General features: G+C 45.0%; 1 protein-coding gene across 2 annotated transcripts in view; it reads right to left on the minus strand.

Moving 5' to 3' along the window:
- POLR3E (RNA polymerase III subunit E) overlaps nucleotides 1–23,501 on the minus strand; it is a 30,675-nt gene that overhangs the window by 6,575 nt on the left and 599 nt on the right. The window contains exons 2-19 of one of the 2 annotated variants that reach the window (XM_026116123.2): nucleotides 21,270–21,379; nucleotides 19,628–19,708; nucleotides 18,395–18,445; nucleotides 16,770–16,847; nucleotides 15,115–15,230; nucleotides 14,683–14,765; nucleotides 13,843–13,950; nucleotides 13,299–13,348; nucleotides 12,864–12,983; nucleotides 12,207–12,292; nucleotides 11,109–11,153; nucleotides 10,933–11,024; nucleotides 9,997–10,117; nucleotides 8,356–8,437; nucleotides 5,798–5,857; nucleotides 4,525–4,682; nucleotides 4,157–4,221; nucleotides 2,158–2,654 (exon numbers count right to left, since the gene is read on the minus strand). In XM_026116123.2, coding sequence (XP_025971908.1) covers nucleotides 2,158–2,654; nucleotides 4,157–4,221; nucleotides 4,525–4,682; nucleotides 5,798–5,857; nucleotides 8,356–8,437; nucleotides 9,997–10,117; nucleotides 10,933–11,024; nucleotides 11,109–11,153; nucleotides 12,207–12,292; nucleotides 12,864–12,983; nucleotides 13,299–13,348; nucleotides 13,843–13,950; nucleotides 14,683–14,765; nucleotides 15,115–15,230; nucleotides 16,770–16,847; nucleotides 18,395–18,445; nucleotides 19,628–19,663 — 1,848 coding nt within the window. In that variant the 5' untranslated portion in view covers nucleotides 19,664–19,708; nucleotides 21,270–21,379. The remainder of the gene's footprint in view (nucleotides 1–2,157; nucleotides 2,655–4,156; nucleotides 4,222–4,524; nucleotides 4,683–5,797; nucleotides 5,858–8,355; nucleotides 8,438–9,996; nucleotides 10,118–10,932; nucleotides 11,025–11,108; nucleotides 11,154–12,206; nucleotides 12,293–12,863; nucleotides 12,984–13,298; nucleotides 13,349–13,842; nucleotides 13,951–14,682; nucleotides 14,766–15,114; nucleotides 15,231–16,769; nucleotides 16,848–18,394; nucleotides 18,446–19,627; nucleotides 19,709–21,269; nucleotides 21,380–23,501) is intronic. The other variant, XM_026116122.2, reaches the window with a different exon arrangement.

Genomic DNA, 23,501 nt, shown 5'->3' on the forward strand with positions numbered 1-23,501 from the left:
TTCCTGACTCCTAGGAAGATCCTCGAAACCTGGGCAGAACCTCCCCACTCCATGGACCACGGGAAGGGAGCCAGCCGGAGCCAGCCACCCCCACGCACCCCCACCAGGACACAACAAACCGGTGCAAATATTCGGGAACGAGCTTCCTGCTCAAACGTTTCCCCGTGGGACCAGAGCAGCGGCTCAGCCAAGTGCGAGCTCTGAGCACGACTACGCAGCGTAAGCGTTTGCCAAGGATGCCTCTCTCCTGCCCTCTCCAATGGCAATAGCAGCCCGCTACGCCGAGGGCCACCTCTCCGCCCCGGTGGCGTGCTGCTCCTTCCTGGAGGACGCTACAAGGCCCAGGCGAGCCAGGCACCTCGCCAAAGAGCCCTTGCAGCCCCGTTTGCGGCTGGAGGGGCGTCTCTTCTGGCTCCCTGCAAAGACTACTTGACTTGTACCCTGGGTGCAGTAGATCAGCTTTAAAGTAAGTCCTTCTTTCCCCAGTAAGGTTCCAATTGCCATTTTCAGCAACACGTCTTCTATAATAGGGCAGCGTGCAAGCCAAGAGTGCCTTCACCCCCACAGAACATCATTTTAATTATCTCAGATCATTGATTTTTATCACCAAAGCAGTTTCAATTACAGAAAACTAATGAGCAACTACGAAATCCCAAGCTAAACAACCTTCCAGGCTTTCACTGAGCTCAGGCGGCCTCGCTGGGTGCTGACAAAGTTGTCCATGGGAACAGTATGAGCCCACGCAAAGCACAAAACCAGCACGGGCACCTCGGCCGTCTCCAGAGAACGCGGGCTGGAAGCTGGGGGTAACGATTTACATTGCTGCTGCCGATAGCACAGGCTTTACAGGCTCCTGTATAAGATCAAGTTGTGCAGTAAATTCTGCGTCAGCAGGATTAAAACCTGCAGCAGATCTCCAGCAAGAGAAGTTCCCACGACCACCTTTAAACCGCGCCGTCTCTTCTGTGACAGGGTTTTCCAGAAGGGAGGCAGCTCCCAACCACCGGTCTGCAGGAAGGTTTTATTCTGGTGGTTTTTTTAAGAAAGGAAGCTATCCCTCTTTCACTCCCCACAGCATTTAAATGAAGGGTGAATAGAACCATTTTCAAAGCAAACAAGTCCCGGTCCCAAGTTACACAGCAGCAGTAACCTCAGCATATTACACTCTGTACAAAAGGGTCAACCCAGCAGTAAGCGACAGCTCCGCACAAACATTACCCTGGGACCTGGGAGCTGTCAGGAGAGAAAAGCAGAAAGCAGTGAAGTCGGCAGTGTCCCTAGAGGCATCTCGAGTCGGTTACGCCAGTCGCGGGCGCCCCGACACCCACCTCGCACAGGGCTGCACGTGTTTTTCCTGCCTCCCGACAGCCCCTCTCCCCCAGCCCGCGCCGCAGGCTCCCTCTGCCTCCTTCCTCGTGCCGCCGTGCCCGCTCTTTCAAGCCGTTCACGCGTCTCCCTTCCTCTCTCCCCAAAGGCAGCTGACTCCCAGATTCCCTCTCTGGTTGCAACCCGCTGAGTGCTGCCAGATGGCTTGTAAAATCATTTTCCTTTTAGGCTCTTTACCATGATGTCAAATTCCTTTTCCTTTCCTAAGCAAGCTGCTGTCACACCAACCTCCCCGACTCACAGTCACACACAGGTAATTTCCATAAAGACAAAGAAACGAAGACACCCCAACGCTCTACGAGGAAAGGACTGGCCCAAGGAAGCGGCCGCAGACAGCTTGCGGGTTTGCAGGGGGCCCTGCCAGGGTGTCCTGCTGCCCCAGGCAGCACACGCCACCGCTCCCCCCGGCCTCCCCCGGCAAAGGGGCTCGCGCAGCCGGAGGACAGCGCCTGGGAGGACCTCTGCGACCGCCCTGGCTCGCGTTACAGGGACAGGCACGTCGCTGCAGTGAGCCACTGCGGCCCAACACGCTGGACTAGGAAACGGCCCCAAAGGCAACGACGCTACGCAGCGCACCTCAGAGCAAGGCAAGCAGAGCGGGGGCCTCTCGGAGGCCGGGCAGCCGACAAACCTCCAAGAGCTTCCACGTAACCCATATCAGAGGGTTACTCAGAGCACATCTGCTCTTCCTGCCCACCACATTTCACAGCAGACATTTAACGTCCCCTCATCTCCTCTCCCCAAAACATACTGTGGGAAAAACATACTTACAGGCACCAAAATTTGTTTGCAGCCAGTGTCCAACACCATGTCCTGTAGCATTTTGTCCGAAATACCACTGAACAACGTATGTCCTGGAGGCAGACTGGCTAAGTGAAGGTTAAATAACCGTTTAAGCTCACTCAGGGTGAGTACAAATTGTTTCTTAAATGTTGACGACACAAATGCCTTCAGTTCTTGGGCTACCCGATCGATGCAGCCTCCAGGCAAGTGGCCGTTCAAAGAGTCCGTGGAGGCCTCCTCCGCGTGGAGGCCATTGACAATGCCGTTGTTCATGCCCTCGTAGGCTGAGGTGTCCATGGGCTCCTCATCGCTCACAGGCTCCTCTTTAATGCGGACACTGGAAACATCCATCTTGGCTGAGGTGTCATTTGATTTCATCTCTGCCTTTTGCTTCTGGAACTCCTTCTCCAGCTGCCCATAGTTCTGCTTGACTTTTGCTTTAGCCATATTGACTCTCTGCTCCCCAGAAACCAGCAATGGAGGAGCTAGCAAGAAACAAAAGCTACCATGTAATCTCAGCAAAACCAGGACGCCAGTTCTGCAGAATGTTTCTTGAACGGATCATAGTGAAAGAAGCCAGCGAACATCATCTGCTAATGAAATCTAAGGCTTAGATCTGATCTGTAAGCCAGATGCTTGGGGAAAGGCATTGCAGTTGAGGAACCTGAAGCCAAGAGAAAGTGCATTTTCAAGTGCACTTCAATTACTAGGGACCCTAGCGCAAACCAGGAAACAGGCTGCTTATACATCACTACTTGTGGCCCAAATGCCCCTTTGCTAGGCAATTTTTTTTTAAAGCACTTGGAGGCTGATAGAGCGTGCTGCAGCTACTGCCAGAGCCAGCACAAGGATGCCCTGTGGTTAAAGTGAGGAGAGTGAAGGAGTTAGCAGCGAATCTGAACACTATTTTAGCATGCGGTGCACAGCATGAAAGAGTCCGAGACTCCTTTCTCTATATTATAACCCAGTGCAGGAAGAAGGGACAGGAGGGAGTCCTTTCCTACTCAGTCCTGCCACTTCTGCCCCAGGGTCCTCTCAACACCCAGCAATCCAAGAGTGAAAGGAAGGGGCATGCCGGCAGCAGAAGAATCCAGTCTCAGTCCCAAGAGAAGGAGTGCTATGTTTAAGGAAAAGGCATGCACAGCACACATGCTGCTTTCCGCGCTGCTGTTCAGCCCACTAATCCTCTCCGAATAACCCCACACCTAATCCTTCCAAGCAGATCAGACGCAGGGTATTGAAATGGATTCATATGCTCGTTTGTCAGTTCTGTTTATACTCTTCGTTGGCTCCAGTGCCTGGCAATGAGCCAAATACCTAGTTAAAACTCTCTGGAATCTCAAGTTTTCACAACGTTTTAGGATTATGGAGCAGCTACTCTAGTTTTCTCCCTGGCATGCATGGTGGGGAAGCATGTCAAAAAGAGACAGCCTCATGCCTCCTTTCGCCCCCCTGCCAAACACATTCTTCATTAATTACTCAGCCCTCAACCACATCACAAGAGCATAGTGCAAATCAGGGAAAATAAAAACCACCCACCTTCATTTGGGGCTGAGCAGGGACTGACTCAACCTCGCGCACATTAGCTTGCAAACTGAGAGGTGAGAATTACTTGTGCACTGGCCCTGTCCTCTCTTCAGGAACTGCTTACACCCTTACTCCATAAAAGGTGCCTTACTGGAAGAAGTGGGTAACAGATCCACCTGATCTTACACAGTAAAATAGTGAGTCCCCAGTGCCAAGGAATCCTCCCTGTTCTGTTACAGGGATCCTATGGCAACTCTGTGTCACCTCAACAACAGCGATGTTAATGAAGACCAGGGTCTGCCTCAAATAATCCAAAGGAAATCACAAGAAAGGAAAAATACTAAACGAAACAAAACCGGTCCCCAACTTATTCAAAACCAGAAAGAGGAACTCAAAACATCGGCTAGAAGTATGGAGAAATGCATGTGCCTCAAGATGATTCAAGTACACTTCCATTTACCTGATTGTGCCTCTTGCTTCTTTGGTGTCAAGTGCTCCTTTAAGAGATTATAGACCTTTTCTAATCTGAAATACAAAAATAAAATACACCAGGACAGTTTTAGCTGTTGTTATGCCTGCGTGCAGCTGTGCTAGCATTAGCCATTAGCCAGAATACTCCGTTTTCAGAAAGCTGTTCTTCAGGGAACCAAGGAATAGGAATGGCTTCAATGGCGCAGTGACATCCCCCATCGCACCACTGCCTGGTGACTGTGAAGGGAAAACCACTCAGGCAATAGAGACCAAATTATCTGTCGGTGTCTATAGAAACTTAGTACTCCATAGTCCTCTGTTTTTAACTTATTCCCCAAAATAAAACAAATCATTTACTTGGCCTGAATGCCCATCCACAGCATATGCTGCCTCTGAACTATATCTGGATGCTTCTTTACAAAGTCTTCATCATAAGGGAGCATGAACTCCCAACCTTTGTTTATTCTTGCCACAGACATGTGCTCTAGGAAGTCTTTCACATCTTCTGGGCAAAGCTGAAAGAAAAAGAAAAAGCATATGTGATCATGGAAGTCAACTTAAATAGGACATCTGCAGCCATGTAACAATGGGCTCCGTTCCACGAGGCAAGAGCTGCACTGATTTGGCATATGTGGGACACTCCAAGAATAGACAGCCAGGTAAGTCAGAGAGAGGTATTCATCCTTCTCTGCAGCACCAACACTTTGACATAATGCTAAAGGCACAGCACTTCAGAGACCAGCGGTGATTAATCATTTGACAGTCAAATAACTCATGGCTTGTTTTATAAAAGAAATGGGAGTTTCCCAGCTGAGATGAAAAGACTATTGTGAAGAGTCTTTCGTAGCATATTCTACAGAAGGAGCAGCGTATTCTACAATTTTAATCTTCCTTATTTCAGAGCTGTGGGTCAGACGTGCTGTACCACATATGCACAGCCTGTAAGCAGTACTGGACCTTGCGGTCCAAAAACAGTTGGTTTGTGCATAAACTGACTCATGTTCTATCATTTCACTGCATTTTAAGGAAATGATTTTTTGCCATCTTTGCATTATGTTTCTCATCCATTTGCAGTTTTAGCAGCGTACGTAAGTACCTGAGTTGCCTTTAGGCAATGAACCATCCCTGTCTCCATCAGGAGATAGGTGGCTCAGGTTTTGTTATGGATTCAGCTCCTGTTATTCAGTGTTGGCAACTCTGGGAAATGCAGCCAGAAGAGCTGCTGTCTCGTATCACGCCCAGGCAGAGTAGCTAGTGTGGACTGCATGGACACTCATCTGCTTTGGTGCAAGATCAGCTAGCTGAATTCAAACCATGCCCAGCTTTCCACTGAAATAGATGAGGGGACAAGAGGTATTCCAGTGGCTCAGCTATAAGGACAGTCACGTAGAATTGTGGTAACTGTGGGAGCTGCTCCAAATGTTTGTATAATGAGTATGTATCTATACGTCTTCCAAAGTGAAGGCATGCCAGGTCAGCAACACTGCAAGTCAGCAGTAACGCAGACACTGCAAGCTAGAGAGAAAAGGCTTGCAGTAGCACCCACTAGAAGCGTGCAAACAATGCCCAATGCTCATCACCAGCCTCTGGTTTAGGAAGAAAAAAAAAAAAAAAAAAAAGAGTCACTCACTTTTGTAACTGTCGCCACTTCCTTTCGCACAACCCAGCGATCCTGCGTGAACTTCCACATCTAGGAAGGGAACATAGGAGAAAAACCCTACTAACTATACTTAGCAGTTGCATTACTGAACTCAAAGCAATAAGGCTGTTCAGCAATGCAACCACAAGAATGGAAACCCCACTCCTTCCAAGAACGTAGACAGGTGATACTCAGCCAGGTAGCAGGAAAACGCTTTCTGGCCTCTTCCTTCCTCAAATGGCTATGACCACAACGTCAAAAACTTCAAGAGTCCACAGTTTGCCTTGGTGAACATGTGACTACAGAAGCTATGAAGAGTGTCTTGAACTCAAACTCTGTTTCCAAAAAGAACCCCCACCAAACAACAACAACAAAAATCAACCCCCCCCCCCAATACAGCGCAACTATGCTTGGACTTCAAAAGTCAGACAGTCATACCTGAGCCTCAACTTCTAACAGTGCACCTAATCACCAACCAAGAGAAACTCTCCATCCACTTCTGTTAAGGTAGGGGCCCATAGAGGCTGGTGACTGCTGCCTTTCTACAGCCTGCAGCCCCCTAGAAAGCATCCGTTCCCTCCTTCAATGCACATCACAGCTATGCCAAGCTGGCCTGTCACCCACACACCTGCCACTGTCACTGGAAAAGCTCAGTGCTCTGCAGTAAGGACTAAATAACATACTGAGAGGCAGATGCCTAGAGTTGGCCAACAGGATACAGGAAGACTTGGGCAGAACAGAGGCTATCTGAACACGTCCTTTGATTTCTTCCTGTCTCCATTTAAATAGACTACAACCTCTTTAGTCTGTGTGTATTAATAATGTTGTGAAGAATTTAAAATCTCACTCCTGACAATTTTTCCCTGTCCTGCCATGTTGTCCATGCATCCTTCTCCCTGATGAAGCTTTCTCTGCCCACAAACACATAAAACCACTACGCTCACTTTAGGGCACAGGACATTTCTCTTTTAAAGTACAAGGAGCTGATGTCCAAAGGAAATGTATCTATCATCTCTCCCTGCACAATACACCCAGCTCTGAGGCAGCAGTTTCTCATAAAGCACTTTAACCTCGACTAGAGCCAAGAGTACCCATGTCCTCCAAATTTATTATGTGAGCATCTGTATAAAAACCAGAAACTCCCAGAAAAGATGCAAATTGTTTTTACTCCTCCCCAAGGTACAAGTAGGGAACAGCTGGACACTAAAGTCGCTATTGGCCATAAATATTTCTAAAATTTATTACGTTACACAAATGTATATATAGGGAAATACAGTTCATTTTCTAAGCTAGAAAACATGTTTTCTCCACAGATGCATTACAGCATTACATACTATTTGAGTCTTATGACTATAACATTTCATTTTGTCTGAAAGCCAGAAATATTGATGCTTTCTAACATTTTAACTTTTTCCCTATTGCAGAGCTAATCAACAAGTTACCTGCCTTTAAGAGCAGCCCAGATCCATTTCTCATACAAGGCATATTTGCTGTTTTTCAAATGAGAATAATTTATCTTTACATCTTAATCTAAACATCACGGCTTACTTAACTGAGCATAATACCTTCTGGTCCCTAGAACTTTACGCATGACATGTCACCTAATCTGCTGTGTCCTAAGGACTCATGTCACTGGGTCACACCTGAATCCAGGTCTCCATATGGCAGTGTCTTGGGCAGACATCAAGACGCAACAAAAAGTCAGGTTCAATCACCATCAGTTTTATCTTACACCAGCACTGTAATATTCTTAAGGTCTCTTGCGCAGCATGTGCCTATTCAGAGCAAAATCTCATAAACAAACTTTGCAAACAAAGGGAACAGGCAGGTCTAACTGGAAAAATGATAGCAACGCACTTGTCAGCGTCTCTTTGACAGAGCGGAAGCCATAAACAGTATGAACTTAGGAACCACTTAGGAACTTAATTCTTTCTACAGTTCGCAAAAATAAACATAGTGCAGAGGCTGTTCCTTTTTGCTGTGGTTACACGTGTGTTTATGAGACTCGTATTCATTTCAACTTCCATGTGCAGCTACTGCTCACAAAAGGTGCTTAGGAACAAAGTCCTTTCACCGATTAGCTGCTCTGCTGAGTAAAGTCCTTTTCAAAGACCAACTGTGCATGCACAGGGAGCACAAGGCTTACCCACGCCGCTCTCCTGAGACCTCATGGTCCTGAGCCCCAGGAACTGTATCTGGAGGAACAAGCACTTTATTATCCCATCCTGGCTTCTCTGAGAGGCCTGCACTGTAGGGCTGTGGGACAGACAGTGCCTCTACAGCGTGCATTAGAAATGGATGAACAGCACACTGTTAATGACAGATGATCTGAACCTACCAGCCAGCCACAATGCCAATCCACACTGACATCCCCATGACACACTTTTAACAACACCGTCAGGATTGAAGTACAAATAATTTCCTCGGAGGAAACATCCCATTGCAGCAGAGTAGCAGAGTTTTGCAATGCCATGGCCTCTCAGGCAAGCTTCATCTCATTGTTGTTGTTGTTGTTGTTTTTAAGAAATAACAAATTCTTTTGTACTTACAACAAAGTCTCTCCCTCTACAAAGAACTTCTGCAGGAACTCCACTATGCGGGCTAGAAGTATCTTTTGGGTAGAGGACATCACTGTTAATTAAAGAGGAATCCGGATTAGTTATTAGGTACTGCACCTAAATGTCATTAGTGGAGATTAACATAACAAACATGTCCTCCCTATTCTGCAGTTAAATTACACCTTTATCCAAAGCTTGGCCTACATTAAAGGAATTAATATAGGTGTAATTACACCACTGCAACTACACCAGTACAAAAAGTGCTTATACCAGCAAAGCCTAATCTTGTGACTAGCAGATGCCTACAACACAGGTACAAGCTCTGCTTTGTTCTAGCAAAGCCTATGTTCCCTTGGATCAGCGTAAACAAGACCACAAAGATCCTAAGAAATGCTTGGGTTAACCTGGTACGCAGCCTTGAAGGCAGCATTTAGCCAAAACTCTGATCTGTGGAAATTAGTTTCTTTTCTTTCCTTCCAAGCAATCACAGACTTAAGAGAGCAATGTTATAAAATTCATTGCTCGAACCAGACAGCCTTGGGAGCAGCAGCACCCTATCTCTATGCCTGTTTGCAAGGCCAGCGGGATGGGGTCTGTCAGCAGAGTCTCCAAAGTCTCAAGGCAACTCATAATCCTGTTTCTATGCAGACTGGAGAAGTAGGTCTCCACCCCATTTAAAGCTCTGATGGGTGCAGGTGCTGCTCTGTGCCCAGTCATCCCAGACAGGCTACCTCTATCAGAGACACCCACAGCCTCCTCACAGAAGTAGGAAAGAATCGGCTACAACATAAAAATAATCCGAGTGCTAATTTACAGTAATAACTGGCTCACAGTTTCCTTCTAGAATGGCTGGGGGAGAGCAAGGGTTGCTGAAAAGTGATTCACACTGCTAACTCGTGCCTGTATCACAACAGCTAAAACACACCCTGCTAACAGACTTGGACCGGTAGCCGGTGCCATTCATCTTAGTACAGTCTGGGGACTAAAATTCCCCGCATGCAGTACTCCCCCCAGGTGAAAATCATACTGCTCTCTAGATTTGAATTCCCAGCGGGATGCTTTATCCGAACAACCAGGAGGGTGATACAGAATCCATTTCACGCACTGCACGCAGCACCCCATGCTTGATTTACCAAGCAGATAAAGCCTTCCAGAGAGCAGCTTTCAGCTGACAACGGCAGCATCCACTGATGAACAGCAAGTTGACTGCACAAAGATCTTTCTTTGACTGAATTTACCCAAGAAGAATTACAGCTGAGACTGGTTTCATTTTGGGTGTTTGTTTGATACTAATCTCTGGAAGGACTCAGGACTGTCCTCTCCCAGAAGAACATGAGTGAAGACAACACCAAAAATCTGACAGAATTAAAATGCAAATAAAGATTATGTCAGGCATCAGCCATGATTTTAGACGAGGTAGGTACTGAGCTATTTAACATTTAACCTCAGCCCTTTAAATTCTGAATACCCAACTGCACTAAAAAGCACTGAAGCTTAAATCAAGATTTTAAATTCCTGTGAGTTAAGAGCACCGCTACTTTAGGACACAACGAAAAGGAGTACATAAAATCCATTGTTCTGATTCTCTCCTTACGGCAGGAAACCGTGTCCCAGCAACAAAGACGAGCCTACCTCTTCACCACCCAGTTTCCCTGGACCAGCATTGCCACCTGCTGTATGCAGCGGAGAACGGCCGTAGAGTCGCTCCCGGAGCCCAGCAAACTCATCAGATTGGCAAAAGGCATGACCTTCACTGAAAGGCAAAATACACAGCAGCTTAAAAGTGCCTTCAGTGCACACCATACAGACGCAGATTTATAAATCTAAGATGCTGTGATTTATGCTTATGTTGAAGTTCGCAGTCATATTGTATCTTAGAAAAAAAAAACAATTAAGCTCTTAGTAACTTCCCCCCCCCACATCGCAGTCAGCATCTGTTCCAAAAACGTCAGCTAGTGTTGCATCAAAGTGAATTAGCTTAACTAGTCCCAAATTAATGCATTAATAAAAAAAAAGCTATGCCTTTGGCAATTTTTGGAAACAAACAGTGCCAAGTGACAAGACAGCAAGCTCCTGAGGCAAAGTCTTCAGGATCTGTTCTCTTCAGATAGTCAGCAAACTCCAGAGGGACAGAATAAAACCATCTGAGGTGACACTCAAGAAGTGTATATTACTGAAAACTTCCCTGGAAAAAAATGCTAAAGTGCAGCTTGTTGCACTAACCTTCAAGTTATAATTCATGCTCACACTTTGTATTTCAGGAAATATCTGACTAAATAGGTGTATCCTGAAAGCTATCATCAGATTAGAAATTATTCTAATAGCAAGTTGATTACAAACACACAGAGCAGCTGTGTCAGCTCTGCTGTTACTTCTCTTCTCTTTGCAAAAAACAGGGTAGGTCTTCACAAGAAAGTGCTCAGGGTTTGAGTGCTTCACAGAACCAAAGAACCAGGCTGACTCTGTCTGGTGGGGTGACAGAACTGACACTACCAGGAAAGGTACCTTATTTGAGGCAATTAGAGGTCACAAAGGAAAGCGAGCCAACAGATTACAAAAGCTACAAACCATTCTTCATCAGGATCTTAATCTGATCAGCAAGCGGTAAAGTTCTCAGCTGGGCCATAGAAAGCACATTGCTTGGAGCCATGGGTTTGTCACTGCAAATAAACAAACAGAGCTGCAGCTCGTGGAAAACAGCATCCAGCCAGTATCAGCTTTGAACATTCTGTACGAACACTTACTTCTCTTCCTCTACACTTGGAGGCATCAGCATCATTAAATATTCACTAAAGGAAAAGAAAACACATCCTTAAAATGCTTGTCTTGGGATTTTCCAGGTTGAAGTACAGTTATTTCCTGCTTAGAGCAATCCTATCTGTAGGAATCTACAAAACAAACATTATCCTGAAAAGAGAGCCATCTCCTTCTCTCTCCCACCTTCCTCTGTAAATTCAATGCTAGCAAAAGCTATTGACATTGATCTGTTCAAAGAGAAGGTATGAAACAAACGGGAATTAGACATCCCAGCTCTTCTGCACACAAGAGGTGTCCAAACAGAGGAACTGCAAGAGCAAATACATTAAATGCAGGTGCTCTGACACAGCAATAAGTGGGAACATGCAACATCCTGTATAGGCAGGCAGCAACAGTCTTTTCCACCCATGCAGTCACCAGTGTCTTTACCATGAAGACAGAATTAGATCCAAAAGACTTCTCAGAACAGCTAGTGCTGTTCCACTGGGATGTAAAATGTTAAGAATAACACACACATGCCATTAAACAGAGAGAGAGAGACAGAGAGAGAGACACTTTCCTATTACTTGGGCCCTGGTTATATTGGATTAAACCGAAGCACTATACAGACTGCATCGTGGGAAGATTTCCACATCTCCCACGTAGCTGCAGTCACCAAGAAACAAAAATGAACAAGCTGCAAGTAGTTTCAGGTGTCTCTTACAAATCACAAAAGAAAGTTTCATAATAGTCACTAACAATGGAAGTTGTTGGCTTCAGCGTCTTTGTTTCTTTTAAACAGCAGCAGCTTTTGTTTTACTTTTCCTCTACAGTATTTACAGTCCCAGTAATGCATGGTTGTGATAATGTATCAGAGGCTACACTCCCAAGTGAAAACAACTAGTTTTAATCTCGGAGCACAGGGAAACACAGGAAGCAACTTGCGTAAGCTGAAGAAGGCTAGTGTGTTTACTTTTACTTAAATATTTTTTTTATCATAGATAGCATTATCACCTTCACAGATCAGACTTTTAACCCTGCTTACCACCCTGAAAACAATCCCAACAAATTACTGCAATTTCTATAAGAAATCATAAAACTTCTACCTGGGAGATTTAATTAATTCTGTGTTCTCCGCGAGGCCATGACCTTGACTGAATAAATACTGGCGCTCGTGTTCAGAACGGCTATCCTGGAGATGTGGAGAAAAACAAGAGTCACTGCCACATACAAAAAAGATACCAAATGCCAGAGAGCTGGATTCCTCACACAGAACCACGACCACCCTGTCATTACTCCATCATTCAAGTGTTCTATCTTGCTAACTCATGCTCTACTTTTGTTGTCCTGCATGATGTTCTTGTAATATAGGAACTTTTCAATTGATATGATTTCAAAATCTCCTGCCAAACACACACGCCGTGTCAAACAAACAGGATTTCTGGCACTCGGCTGACTGGTTTCCCCGACTATTTTACAAAGTGAACCCCGTAAGTCAAGACCTGAGTGATTCTTGGACTGAGGTTCCCCTTTATGTCTGCCCAGCTCTCAGTTTTAAACCTTTTTCAGTGTGGAGACCTCAAAACATTTTACAGTGGAGGAGGTACAGAGCACTGCACGGTCAGTTCAAACCTACAGAACTACTTTTCCTCATTTTCATTTGACAATTCCCTGATTCCCACAGGCCCAGATTTAAAAACAGTTCTAGACTTAGCTGAGCCTTTGGGCGCAGCAGACTTCCTCTGCAGCCAGCACATAGCTACCTTCAAGCCATAATAATGTAGATGGACCCAGTGCTCTTCTGCTTGTCTCTTCTGCAGAAATTCATAGGACTGAACACGTCGCTGACGAGCTTGTTCAGTCTCAGGGCGGGAGAATCGTACCTGCAAGATTTGGGCATCATTAAATGCAGCCCCAAAACCCTTAAAGCAAAACACACCCGCATTATCTGTCACATAAACAACAGAATGCATGAAAATGCCCATGGCAGCAATGGGGCACAGCTCAAATGAATCATCCCTTGCTATTAGTGCCATCTTTGTACTGGTGCAACAACTGCACATCCATCTTGCTTCCCCTCCCTAACCCAGGATCGTCAGGACCAGCTGAGGTTTTCTGCCCTTTCATTTGAGCATGAATTGTCATGCTTTCTTGTGAACTGTTGCCTGAACTCTTGTAACAAGGAACACTGGACATACAGTGATTTGCTTAATGTCATCTTCGGCTTCATCCTGGGATGAATCACCACCTGCCGAAAAACACAACAGGATAGAAACACCATGACAGTGAAAGTGTCAAAGCCAACCTGTAACTGTTCGGAGGCCTATTCAGGAAGGCAGAACTAGGAGTTACATACCCACAGGTTCAACGCCAGCCCTGCCAAGATATGCAGTGTACGACAGCACCACACCCTCCTATGATAGGGGATACTGCTCCCACGAGCAACCAAGGGAGTAGTTGGCTGTGCAGCTCTCAGTGGCAGTGGTGACAGTCACCACTGCTGCCCTTTAGCACTACCCACTGCCTCCTGGCCCTCTGCTGATCCTCCAAGCTGTACCTATACAAGTGTTTATGCAGCTACACTGAAAATAAGATCAGGGAACAATCTGTCTGAAAATGGCCATATAATCAGTATGTTATTATACTAAATATCTTCAGAAGACAATGGCTCTTACCAGTAAAATCATAGAGAAAACTTGCATCCTGTCTCCCCAAAGCAAACACAATTCATGGAGAATTTACCTTCATTAGCAGCTTCTCTTTCTCGGTGCTTCGCATCGGCTTTGTCCAAGTAAGTGAAACTTGGCCTCAGCTGAAGAATTCCATGTAGTGGAGTCAGGTGAAGTTCACCTGAAAAAGGGAATTGATGTTGGTCAAAACTATTATTTTCCAGTGCGCAAGGATGGCATTTTTCAATATCTCATTATCTCTGTAATGGCAAAGCTTCAACTGAACATAAATATTTAATATATTAAAATATAAAAAGGGATTGAAATGAAAAATTCATCCAGTACTCAGCATTTTAAAGCAGTATGAAAGATCAAGACCTACCCCCATCACTATCCTTTTGTTTTGAAGCCAGATCTTGAAGAGAGCCACTTTGGCTCAGACTTGACCTATCCTTCAGGAGGCTCCTAGTAAAACAGCCATCACTGAAGATAATCTACCTATTTTCATCTCAAATGATCCTCAGACCAAAACTCTGCGATGGTGTTAGGAAACACAAGATGCGCAGAAGCACTGACAGGAAAATAAAACAGCCACAAAAGATGGAGATAATAATATAATGTAAATAACAATAATAAATTTATGCTCCTAATATATATTATTTCAGGCTGCCATGCAGTGTTAGGGTCCTGGAGGCATCTACAAACCAACAGTGCTTTGCTATATTATTTACAACCCTGACAGACCTTCTCAATGACTCTGGGATATTGATAAGAAAAACTTTTCCTTTATTTAAAGAAGCATCAGTCAATTAAATATGAACCTAGGTGCTAAAAACAAAAAAAACAAACTGGTCTTATTTTAAGCCAGATGGATATATTTCACTCATGTGAAGGGTAAGCAAAAGAAAATCACCTTTTTTATAAACAGCAGCTGCATAGCGGGAAACATTACTTGCAGCTTGTGATGAGCAGAAAGTTTGCTTGTCCATCAGTTTCCTGAAAACAAATAATGTCTGTGAGATTGTATTCTATAGACAATATGGCATACAGATGTTAAAGGCCCAAAATCACTGATTTCCAAAATGGACTATCAATACTGCATGCAGCAAATATACGCTCATCTTTCTGTCTGCAATACATAACTTACGAAACACAGCAAAAACCATAGGTTACTTTTCAAAAGCCTTGCTATGTACCTTGGGGTTCAAAGCTCCCCCGAGATTGTATATCCACTTGTTCTCATCCTACCCTGAAGCCCTTGTGGACATACATACATGTACATACATATGTATACATACATCAGTGTCTACCACAAAAAGAAAACGAAGGCTAAGAGGACACCTACGAGGAATAAGTACTTGTTTCATCTGTACAGGTGCCATCTACATTGAGAGCAATCTGTTCTCCTTTGCTGCGACAGTAGTTAGGATTCAAAGTATCAATGGCCATTTCAAGTTCAACCTAAATAATAAGAAAAAAATACAGATAATTATAATGGTAGAACCCCAAACATGTATCAGTTAAACTTCAATCCCACACTTGTTAACATTTCCACAGGTTTACAGTAAATTTAAATAAATAAGCAGCATCATTCAAATCCACAGGTCAAATGTCATGCATAAAGTCAAGCATGTCTGGGGGTTTTTGTAGGAGGAGGGCATTTTAACAACAGGATAGGGATAAATAATCTCCTGTGTAAATGAGCGGGAGCAGAGAAACAAGATTCCTTTAAGCAGCCCTGAAAAAAGCCCTTCACTTTGTTAGGGTATCTTCCACTAAATTATCAGTCCAGTTTACTCTTCAAGAGGTCAAATGCATAAGTAATACTCTTCAAGCTTCCCCAACATTGAGGGTCCATTCTGAACCTCTCAAGCTTAAGGCAAGTTTCCTCCAAATTTGGGTACCCCATGGTATAAAGTAACTATCTTCTGCTCAGAGGCAAAGGGCTCAGTTCCAGTAAGTGCAAGACTACAGAACTTCCCATTGACTTCAGTAGTTATTCCTGATTTGTACTGATCCTAGCACAGAACCAAGCCCCTAACTTTTAGTTGCAAGCAGAACTTTTTTTCTCCCTGACACAATTTTTAAGTTCAGACATTCAAAAATCTGTTTTCTTGCATAGTCTTTCTCTTCATATACTGTAACAATATAATTATTTTTCCTCAGGGTGTACCAAAGCACTTAAAAAATTCATATATCACAGCTATCACCTTACTTTTTTTCCATTATATTACTTGGAAACTGAACTAGAGATTACAAGTCCCTGTCTGAGATGGCAGATGCCAGGTTTGCACAGGGTTTAGAATGTGAATGCTTCCTAATTTTAATAGAAGATTTCCCTAACACAATATGCATCCTAATTCCCAAGTTCACACATGTGCTCTCCTTACCAACCTCCCACAGCAAAATCCTGGCATCACAAACATAGATTTCTAGGACTTTTACATGATAAGGCATTTTTAAATCATACCCATGGTTTTGGAATACCTTTGGAAGCAAGTACAATAATTCTGGTTTTGGTTATACTTCCACTACCTATTCCCTACTGATTTTAAAAGGACTGTTTAATCCACAGCCAGGCAAAGGAGAAGAATCATGACGTACACTGCCACTGAAAGAGCATACCTCCAAAGCTCAGCCCCCTCAGCCCCTATTATAAAGGCCTCGTATATCAAGATTATCAGCACAAGCATCTGCAGACTGAATTAGCATCGGTAACTACGGTTCTCCGAGTGATTTTATACCACATCAAGAGAGTGGCTTTTCCATCATGGCTCTAATACCTTTCTTTATAAATCAGGCTCCTCTCTGGAGGAAACTTTCTTGTCAGTTCTACTTTACAAACACAAGGAAAGACTCCCTCATTCCTCCAAGCACAGAGATGATCTCCCATAAGCAGTTACACAGTTGTAACAGCTAAATAGCACAAAGTGTTTTTCCGAAGTACATTCTGCACAGCACAAACCAACTTTTACAGACTGGACTTAAATGACAACCAACCTTTTGCTGCTTTGGCTTTATTTTTGCTGATAAATGTGTCACATCATCGTACGTCATGGAAGCTGGACGAATTGGATACTGGAAAACAAATAAATTTCATAAAACCTTTTAATTTAAAGACCAAGCACTTCACAGAAATTAACTCAACCTTCCCTGTCCCCTCACATGTAGGCCCACTTTCCAGATGGATAAAAGTATCAAGAAAATAAATGACTTGACAGATCTTGTGAGCCGTTAATGGATTTGGGAATATGGCCTAGAAAGTCCGCTGCTTTCCCTGTAGTCCTCTGCTCTTGTCACTACAACCTCCTCCCCACTTCCGGCCCAAAATAAGCCACAATAACCTATAAAACAGGGAAAAGTACCACACATCAGTCCAGCAGACAGGGCACCATGTTGTTTCGGAAGCCATTAAAAAATCCCATCCCTCAGTATTAATCCTCTGGGGATTTACTACCCAAAAGTAAAATATGCGTAGGTTTACGTCAGCAGCGTTAGCCCACAGGACATGTTCCACATGTAGCCAGCCAGGACGCTAGACCCAGTTTTAGTCCCAGGGTGCTCTTTTCTGGACAGTTTGGGAATGCTGAGGGGACAGGGTGGGGGCAAAATGAAATCTTCCAGCTATGGCAGCAGCAGCCTGCTGGGAGCTGCCATTTCTCCCAGAAGACCCACGGCCCCCCATCACTAGGCAGCGCGCGTCCCTGACACAGAGCGACCGCAGGTCCCCCGGGCAAGGCGGCACGGCCCGCCCCAGCGCGCCTGGCTGCCTCCAGCCAGGCTCTGCCGACGCGCGCGGTACCGGAGGCAGCGGGCCCGCCGGCGAGCACCACTGCTTTATAACGAACATTTCATCCAAACGTCTCAAAAGACTTCCCATTTCATCAACGGGGAAAGTGAGACACGAGCATAAGATTGTTAGAGAGATTCAGTGGCAGAATGGAAACTAGACCTCTGGCTTCCTAACGTGCTTCTACCTCTAATCACTCCTTAGTTTTACCCCCACAACATAAGGGGGCTCCTCTGATGAAGTGCACTGGTCTGAACTCTGAACCCTGCTCCTCGGAGCAGTCCTGCAGGACTGAACAGCTGGGCACACGGGCACATTTGTGTGACGTTCACCTAAAAATCCAGAGGTCTTTTCAGTACTCCCTTCAGCACTGGAAAAGATCGCAATATGAATAAATCTATGTGTTTCTCTCTTTAATCTCCCTTCATTGGTATCCTTGTGCCTACTGACTGCCTGGCCTTGAATAGGGCTGGTCCTAGAAGAATGGTTTTTTTTAGTAAAGGTGGCAGAAATCAGTGATGAGAGAAGATGGCCAAGAGACTGCAGATTTACCCAAACCATGACAAAAAGACATGACCTACCAAAAGCACTGCTCTAGGGTGTTTAAAGGGAAAAGGGAGTTATTTAATTACAACTCTGTGCCCTAAATGGCCACTCCTCTCTTTTGGCAACAATTTAATACTAAATGTTTCAACTGATTGCAACCCAAAGAGGCTTGCCTGTACCCAAGACCCTGGCAGGCTGAAGCCACAAGAAAAGTTACTGCTCTCTGAATTTATTAAAATAAAAATAAAAATTTTATATATACATCACTTCAAAAGGTTAACTTGAATACCTGAAACAGGTACAGCTTCTCCAGCAAACTTCTGGCCAGGAACACGTCAATCTGAAAAGCAAAGCAAACAACTTTCATCAGATAAACAGCCATGACCGATGGAGCCTCAGATAAAAGCAAAATCTCTAGGGCTCAACAGTGTCAATTTTAGCACTTCATTACAAACTCTAATAATAAGGTGCGGGTTCACGACTCCCTTGACAAAGGGTTCCCCTCTGCTGATTTTGACATGAAATTCAGCATTTTTTTTTTTTTTTTTTTTTACTATAATGAGGCAGGAGACAGTGGCTCTAGCTGAGTTTTTTCTCTCTAAGGAAATCCAGCAAAAACAACAATGAAACAGGAAACAGTCTGTCTGAGGGACTGAAGTCATCAAAATTTTAGGCAGAACAAGGAGTCTTTGGCAGTGTGACTGAAAGGTAAATTCATTACCGAGTATTTTGTCATAAAATTTTTCTTGATTAGACAAGACAAACACATTCAAAATCTGACTTAGTGTTAGTATTTTGCCACTGGCACCTGAAATCCACAGATGTTTCATGAGTATCACAGATGCGAGCTGCCATTTTAGCTACCTTTGGAAACACTCCTGTCAATTCCCACTCCTCATGGCTTTTCTCCTTCTTGTGAGCTTGCCCCTCCTTCTGCCTCTTGCGTGTGAATTCATACATGAAGTGAGTAAGACCCTGTGGCTACTTTCTGGGACATAACAGTCCTTTAAAGACGCCCAGAATGAGATCACAACTGCTTGTTTCAGAAGGCACAAAAACATTTTATCTTCATTTAATTTAATGGATCAACGAAAAAGATATTCAGCAACTTCATATTACATAAAATTCGTAACTTAAATTTAACAGATATTAATTCATCAAAGTCATTCTAATTTTTCTCAGCTGTAAGAGATGAGCAGTGGAGCCACTGGAAGGGCACAGTGGTAAGAGCAAGTTCCCCACTCGTGTTCCTCTTCCGATGTGGACAGATTACAAAGGGTGCAAAACCTGAGCACGTCCCCCTGCTGAGTCTGCCAACACGGATGCTATTTTTCCAGCAAGATAAGATACCATGAGCTATAGGCTTGGTCCACACAACATACTTCCTTTGTGTACAACAAGGCACTGGTCATCAGGCAACCACTGGTCTCAATGACGGTTTCAGCAATGTAAACACACAGGAAAACTAGGATAATGAAAAAAAAACTCATGTACTATCTCTGCTGCCACAATGCACTCCTACCTCTTGTATAATTGGATCATCTTCTTCATTTGCCATGCTAGGATAGAAAAAGCTTTTCCTTGGCTTCTTCCTTGGCACAACCTGAAGGACAACAAAAATATCTTATGACTCACTACATCTGTGTTGTGTACCACATGTAGTATTTGCTCAAGTTAACTTGGTTCCTTCTGGTGCTAATTTGTTTAGTCTGCTTTTTGAAGGAATGTATGGGTTTGCATGATCAGATTCCCAATACCCCACAACCTCTCGGCCAGCTGCAACCAAAATTAAAAGACAAGTAGGTATCTCAAAGATAATTATGTCCTTGTAATTTTTTGTCAAAGTCAGCAGCTGTATAAGAAAGAGAGCACTAAATCAGTGCTCTGCAGAGGGAAAGACAGTCCTTTTGTACTTGCATAAAGAATATATTTTATATACTGCATAATTATTACATATTGGTAGCAGCTGGTTTTCCAGACAGCTTATCTACAGTGCACTGGCTGGGCAGCGCGAGCTCTGAAAAAGCCACAGCACCCCTCACTGTCACCACGGACAGTCCCACACAGTTCACGGGTTTCACTTCTCAGAAAAATTTCCTTGAAAGCAGACAACGGAAAGAGCTTCCAGCTAAAGAGCCGAGAGAAGGAAAAAGCCCGTTCTTTGGGACCAGTCAATATTTCCATCTGTGAACGCGCTGTCCTTGATTTCACCCACATGATGCGTTGCAGTCTTGTCTGCTGGCTGAGAATGGACCTACCGCTCTTCGGACTGTATTTCTAAATGAGAGCTCCAGAACGCGCTTCTCGGCCGCTCTTGGAGGCCTTCGCAGTCAACACAACAGCAGATCTTACTGCGTAACTCTGACCTCCATGCTGCACCCAGGTGCATGGAAGTAATCCAAGCACCCGCAGAAGCAAAGCAAAACAAGAGCTAAAATAAAAACTCCTGGCCTGCTGAAAGCGGAGGCAGAAACAAAATAATCTGCAAACAATTTCATCTAAATCCTTATCCTGCAAGACAACAAAGTACTTCTGCTTCCATTTAAGCGAGGAAAGGCTGAGAAAGAACTACATATTGGAGGAGGATCCAACCTCTTATCAACATGAAGGTTTACCGGCTGCCCCGTTAGGGCTGTGGCAACGTGGGCCGCAGCCTCAGCCCAGAGATGTCTCCGCAGCTCTGGCCAAGCCCTGGTGCCCCTCAACAGCGCCGAGAAGCAACGCCCCGGGCCGGACTCCCGGCCACCCTCGGGCAGCGCCCTGGCAGAGCAGCCCGGTCGCCTCAGTTTGCTCTCTGCAAAACTTCTTCCTTTTGGCAATCTTGCAAGCTTCAACCGTAAAGACTAGCAAAGTGTTTATTCTACACCGACTAAAGAAAATAGACTCCGCTATTAACTGAGGACTAGGTGCTCTGTAACAAAGAATCAACTGTTCAACCGCGGTGCAGGAGGCAGTATCATGCCCGATTCAGACCTTTAGATAAAAGATGCTCCCTCAGCTAAAGCAACAATAGTTTTTCCTGCTGAAATCAAGTGAAGAAGGATTTACAAATTATTTGGGATGAGACTGCAACAACGTTAATTAGTCCAGACCATTTAAAACACTGCTAACCAGCCACTGCTGGTCACGATAAGCATAAAAAATAAGGCCTCTCACAAACTGACCGAGGAAAGTTTTTAACACCGAAGATCGGGCAAAGAATAAGATCTATTTCAGGAACTCCTCCTCGCTGTCTTCTGCTCCCCGGTGCCAGCTCATGTCTTTGCTGGACCTCCTACGGAGGAAGGAAAAGAGAAAAAGGCAGGGCCCAAGATCAGCTGGCAATACAGAGATGAAGAGAGAAGCAAGAGAAGCTTCTATCAGTATTTTTTTCAAATACACAGTCCATTGCCCAATTTAACCAGCTCAACATACTTCAACAGACACTCAGGCTTCTCAAAACATCACATTAACAGGCACACAGTTGTCCAAGAAACCTTTCAGAGAAGCTGGACAGGCATTCTGGATACAAGTGTTGTTAACATTGCTACAGGAGCAAATCTCCACGCAGACACCAGCTCTGGCTTATTTACACTGTCTGTGCCATCCTGGCTAGAAATACGACTCCGTATTTTTCACGTGCAGGTTCTTCAGTATCAAAAAAGCGCTCCTCCCAGTACAGAGCTGGAACTTCCCACCTCCTCGTGCACCAGCGTATCCCCGACTCTTCCACCACTCAGCCATGTCTGAAATTTTACCAGTTAATATCTGATGTTCACATTTGGAATCATGTCATAGAAACGCAAAATCTTCACAGAGAAAAGCCTGTGTCTTCAGCTAACTACAGGGCTGGGGCTGTTTTAGCACAACTGGGAGCACGCGACACCAGAGCGAGTGACTACGAGTCTCCCGCTACCGGACACTCAGCTCTTCCCAGAAATTCAAGCATGAACACGTTATTTTAAAGAAATGAGATTTGTCAGTTCCAGTTTTGCTCCCCCCTCACTCACGTCTCCCGGGCGGCCTGATGCAGCAGGTTCACTTAAAGCCAGCCTTGTGCACAGCACGGGGCTCTGCAAAAAACGCAACCACCGCCGTTCCCGCCCAGAGCGGGGGCCAAGCTGGGAGGGTGCCCGAGACGCGCCGTAACGCTCCAAGGGTGGGAGGCTTGGGTTCAACCCCCGGCCTCGCAGGGGCACTGAAAACCCCTTTTCCCTGCCTTTTCTGAGCGCCAAGCGTGCATGATTCTGGTCTGCCTCTCCTGAGGAAGTTATTCCACTTTCTGGAAGAGAAATTAGGATTCCCAGGTCTGGGGAGGGAGAGAAAGAGAGAAAACTAACCTGAAGGACCTGGTTTCTGGTCCCTCATCTAAGGCTGCTTATGTAATTTTACATGAAATCTCCTCCTGAATCCAGCTGTCAATGGTTAAATAAAACGTCTGATTACAAAGACTACAATTTTTCTTATTCATTTAAGGATAAAAAATAACTACTGACCCTTTTATTAGAACATCCGAATGACAGGTATATAAATAGGAAGCCATGTGTCCCTGAACAGTTTATAATACCCCTGCCATTTGGAGGATGCTACACTGAATCAGACTGAAGCTGCCATTGAAGGCATGCAGACACAATCCACGTCCACAGCCTACGCAGAGCCTTTTCCTCTTACATATGAGGAACGTAGAAATGAACACCAGAAGAACAACAGCGGGGAATTAAACACTACCAGGCATCAGGCATGGTCACCTGAGTATTTGCTTAAAATTATCCTTTTATGCAGATTTTTTTTTCTTTTTAAAGGGAGTTTCCAGGTGTAAATCAATATTAATACAAATTATTAATACACATCATTAAACTTAGGAACATCTTGGAGGAAGGCAAGTGGTAGATGTCACTTTTTATGGGAGATGATGAACTCTAGGGCAGAATGAAAGCGCTCATTAGCTGCCCATAACGTCAGCGATCTAGAACCAACGAAGAGAAATATTGTTGTATCCAAAGCGCTGTAAAAAAGCCAATGATGAAGCAACTGAACGCCGCCTCCAAGTCTGAGCCTGGAAGGGTACTTGGGCACTAGGTCTACCCTTTTCATCATGGGAAACTTTCAGACAACCGTGAACGAAAAGACCGCAGCTCTGCGCGCCATGAGCAGACCTTCGCCAGACGGGCAAGGAACGCGCCAGCACTGCATTAACACCCAGGTCTGGTGGTATTAACGGATCCCCCGAAGCGGCCGCACAGACACCTGACCTGCTCTTATGCAACACGGCGAAGGATGCGGCGCGGGAGCTGCCGCCCCGCCAGCGCCTCACGGCAGCGCCGGGGAGGCAGCAGAGGGGCCACCGCGGGGCCACCGGCTTCCTGCGGCACCTGCGCTCGCCGCGGGGGTCCCGGCGCGGCCTAGCAGCCACCCGC

Source organism: Dromaius novaehollandiae, chromosome 14 (assembly GCF_036370855.1).
Source record: "Dromaius novaehollandiae isolate bDroNov1 chromosome 14, bDroNov1.hap1, whole genome shotgun sequence".
Lineage (NCBI taxonomy): Eukaryota > Metazoa > Chordata > Aves > Casuariiformes > Dromaiidae > Dromaius > Dromaius novaehollandiae.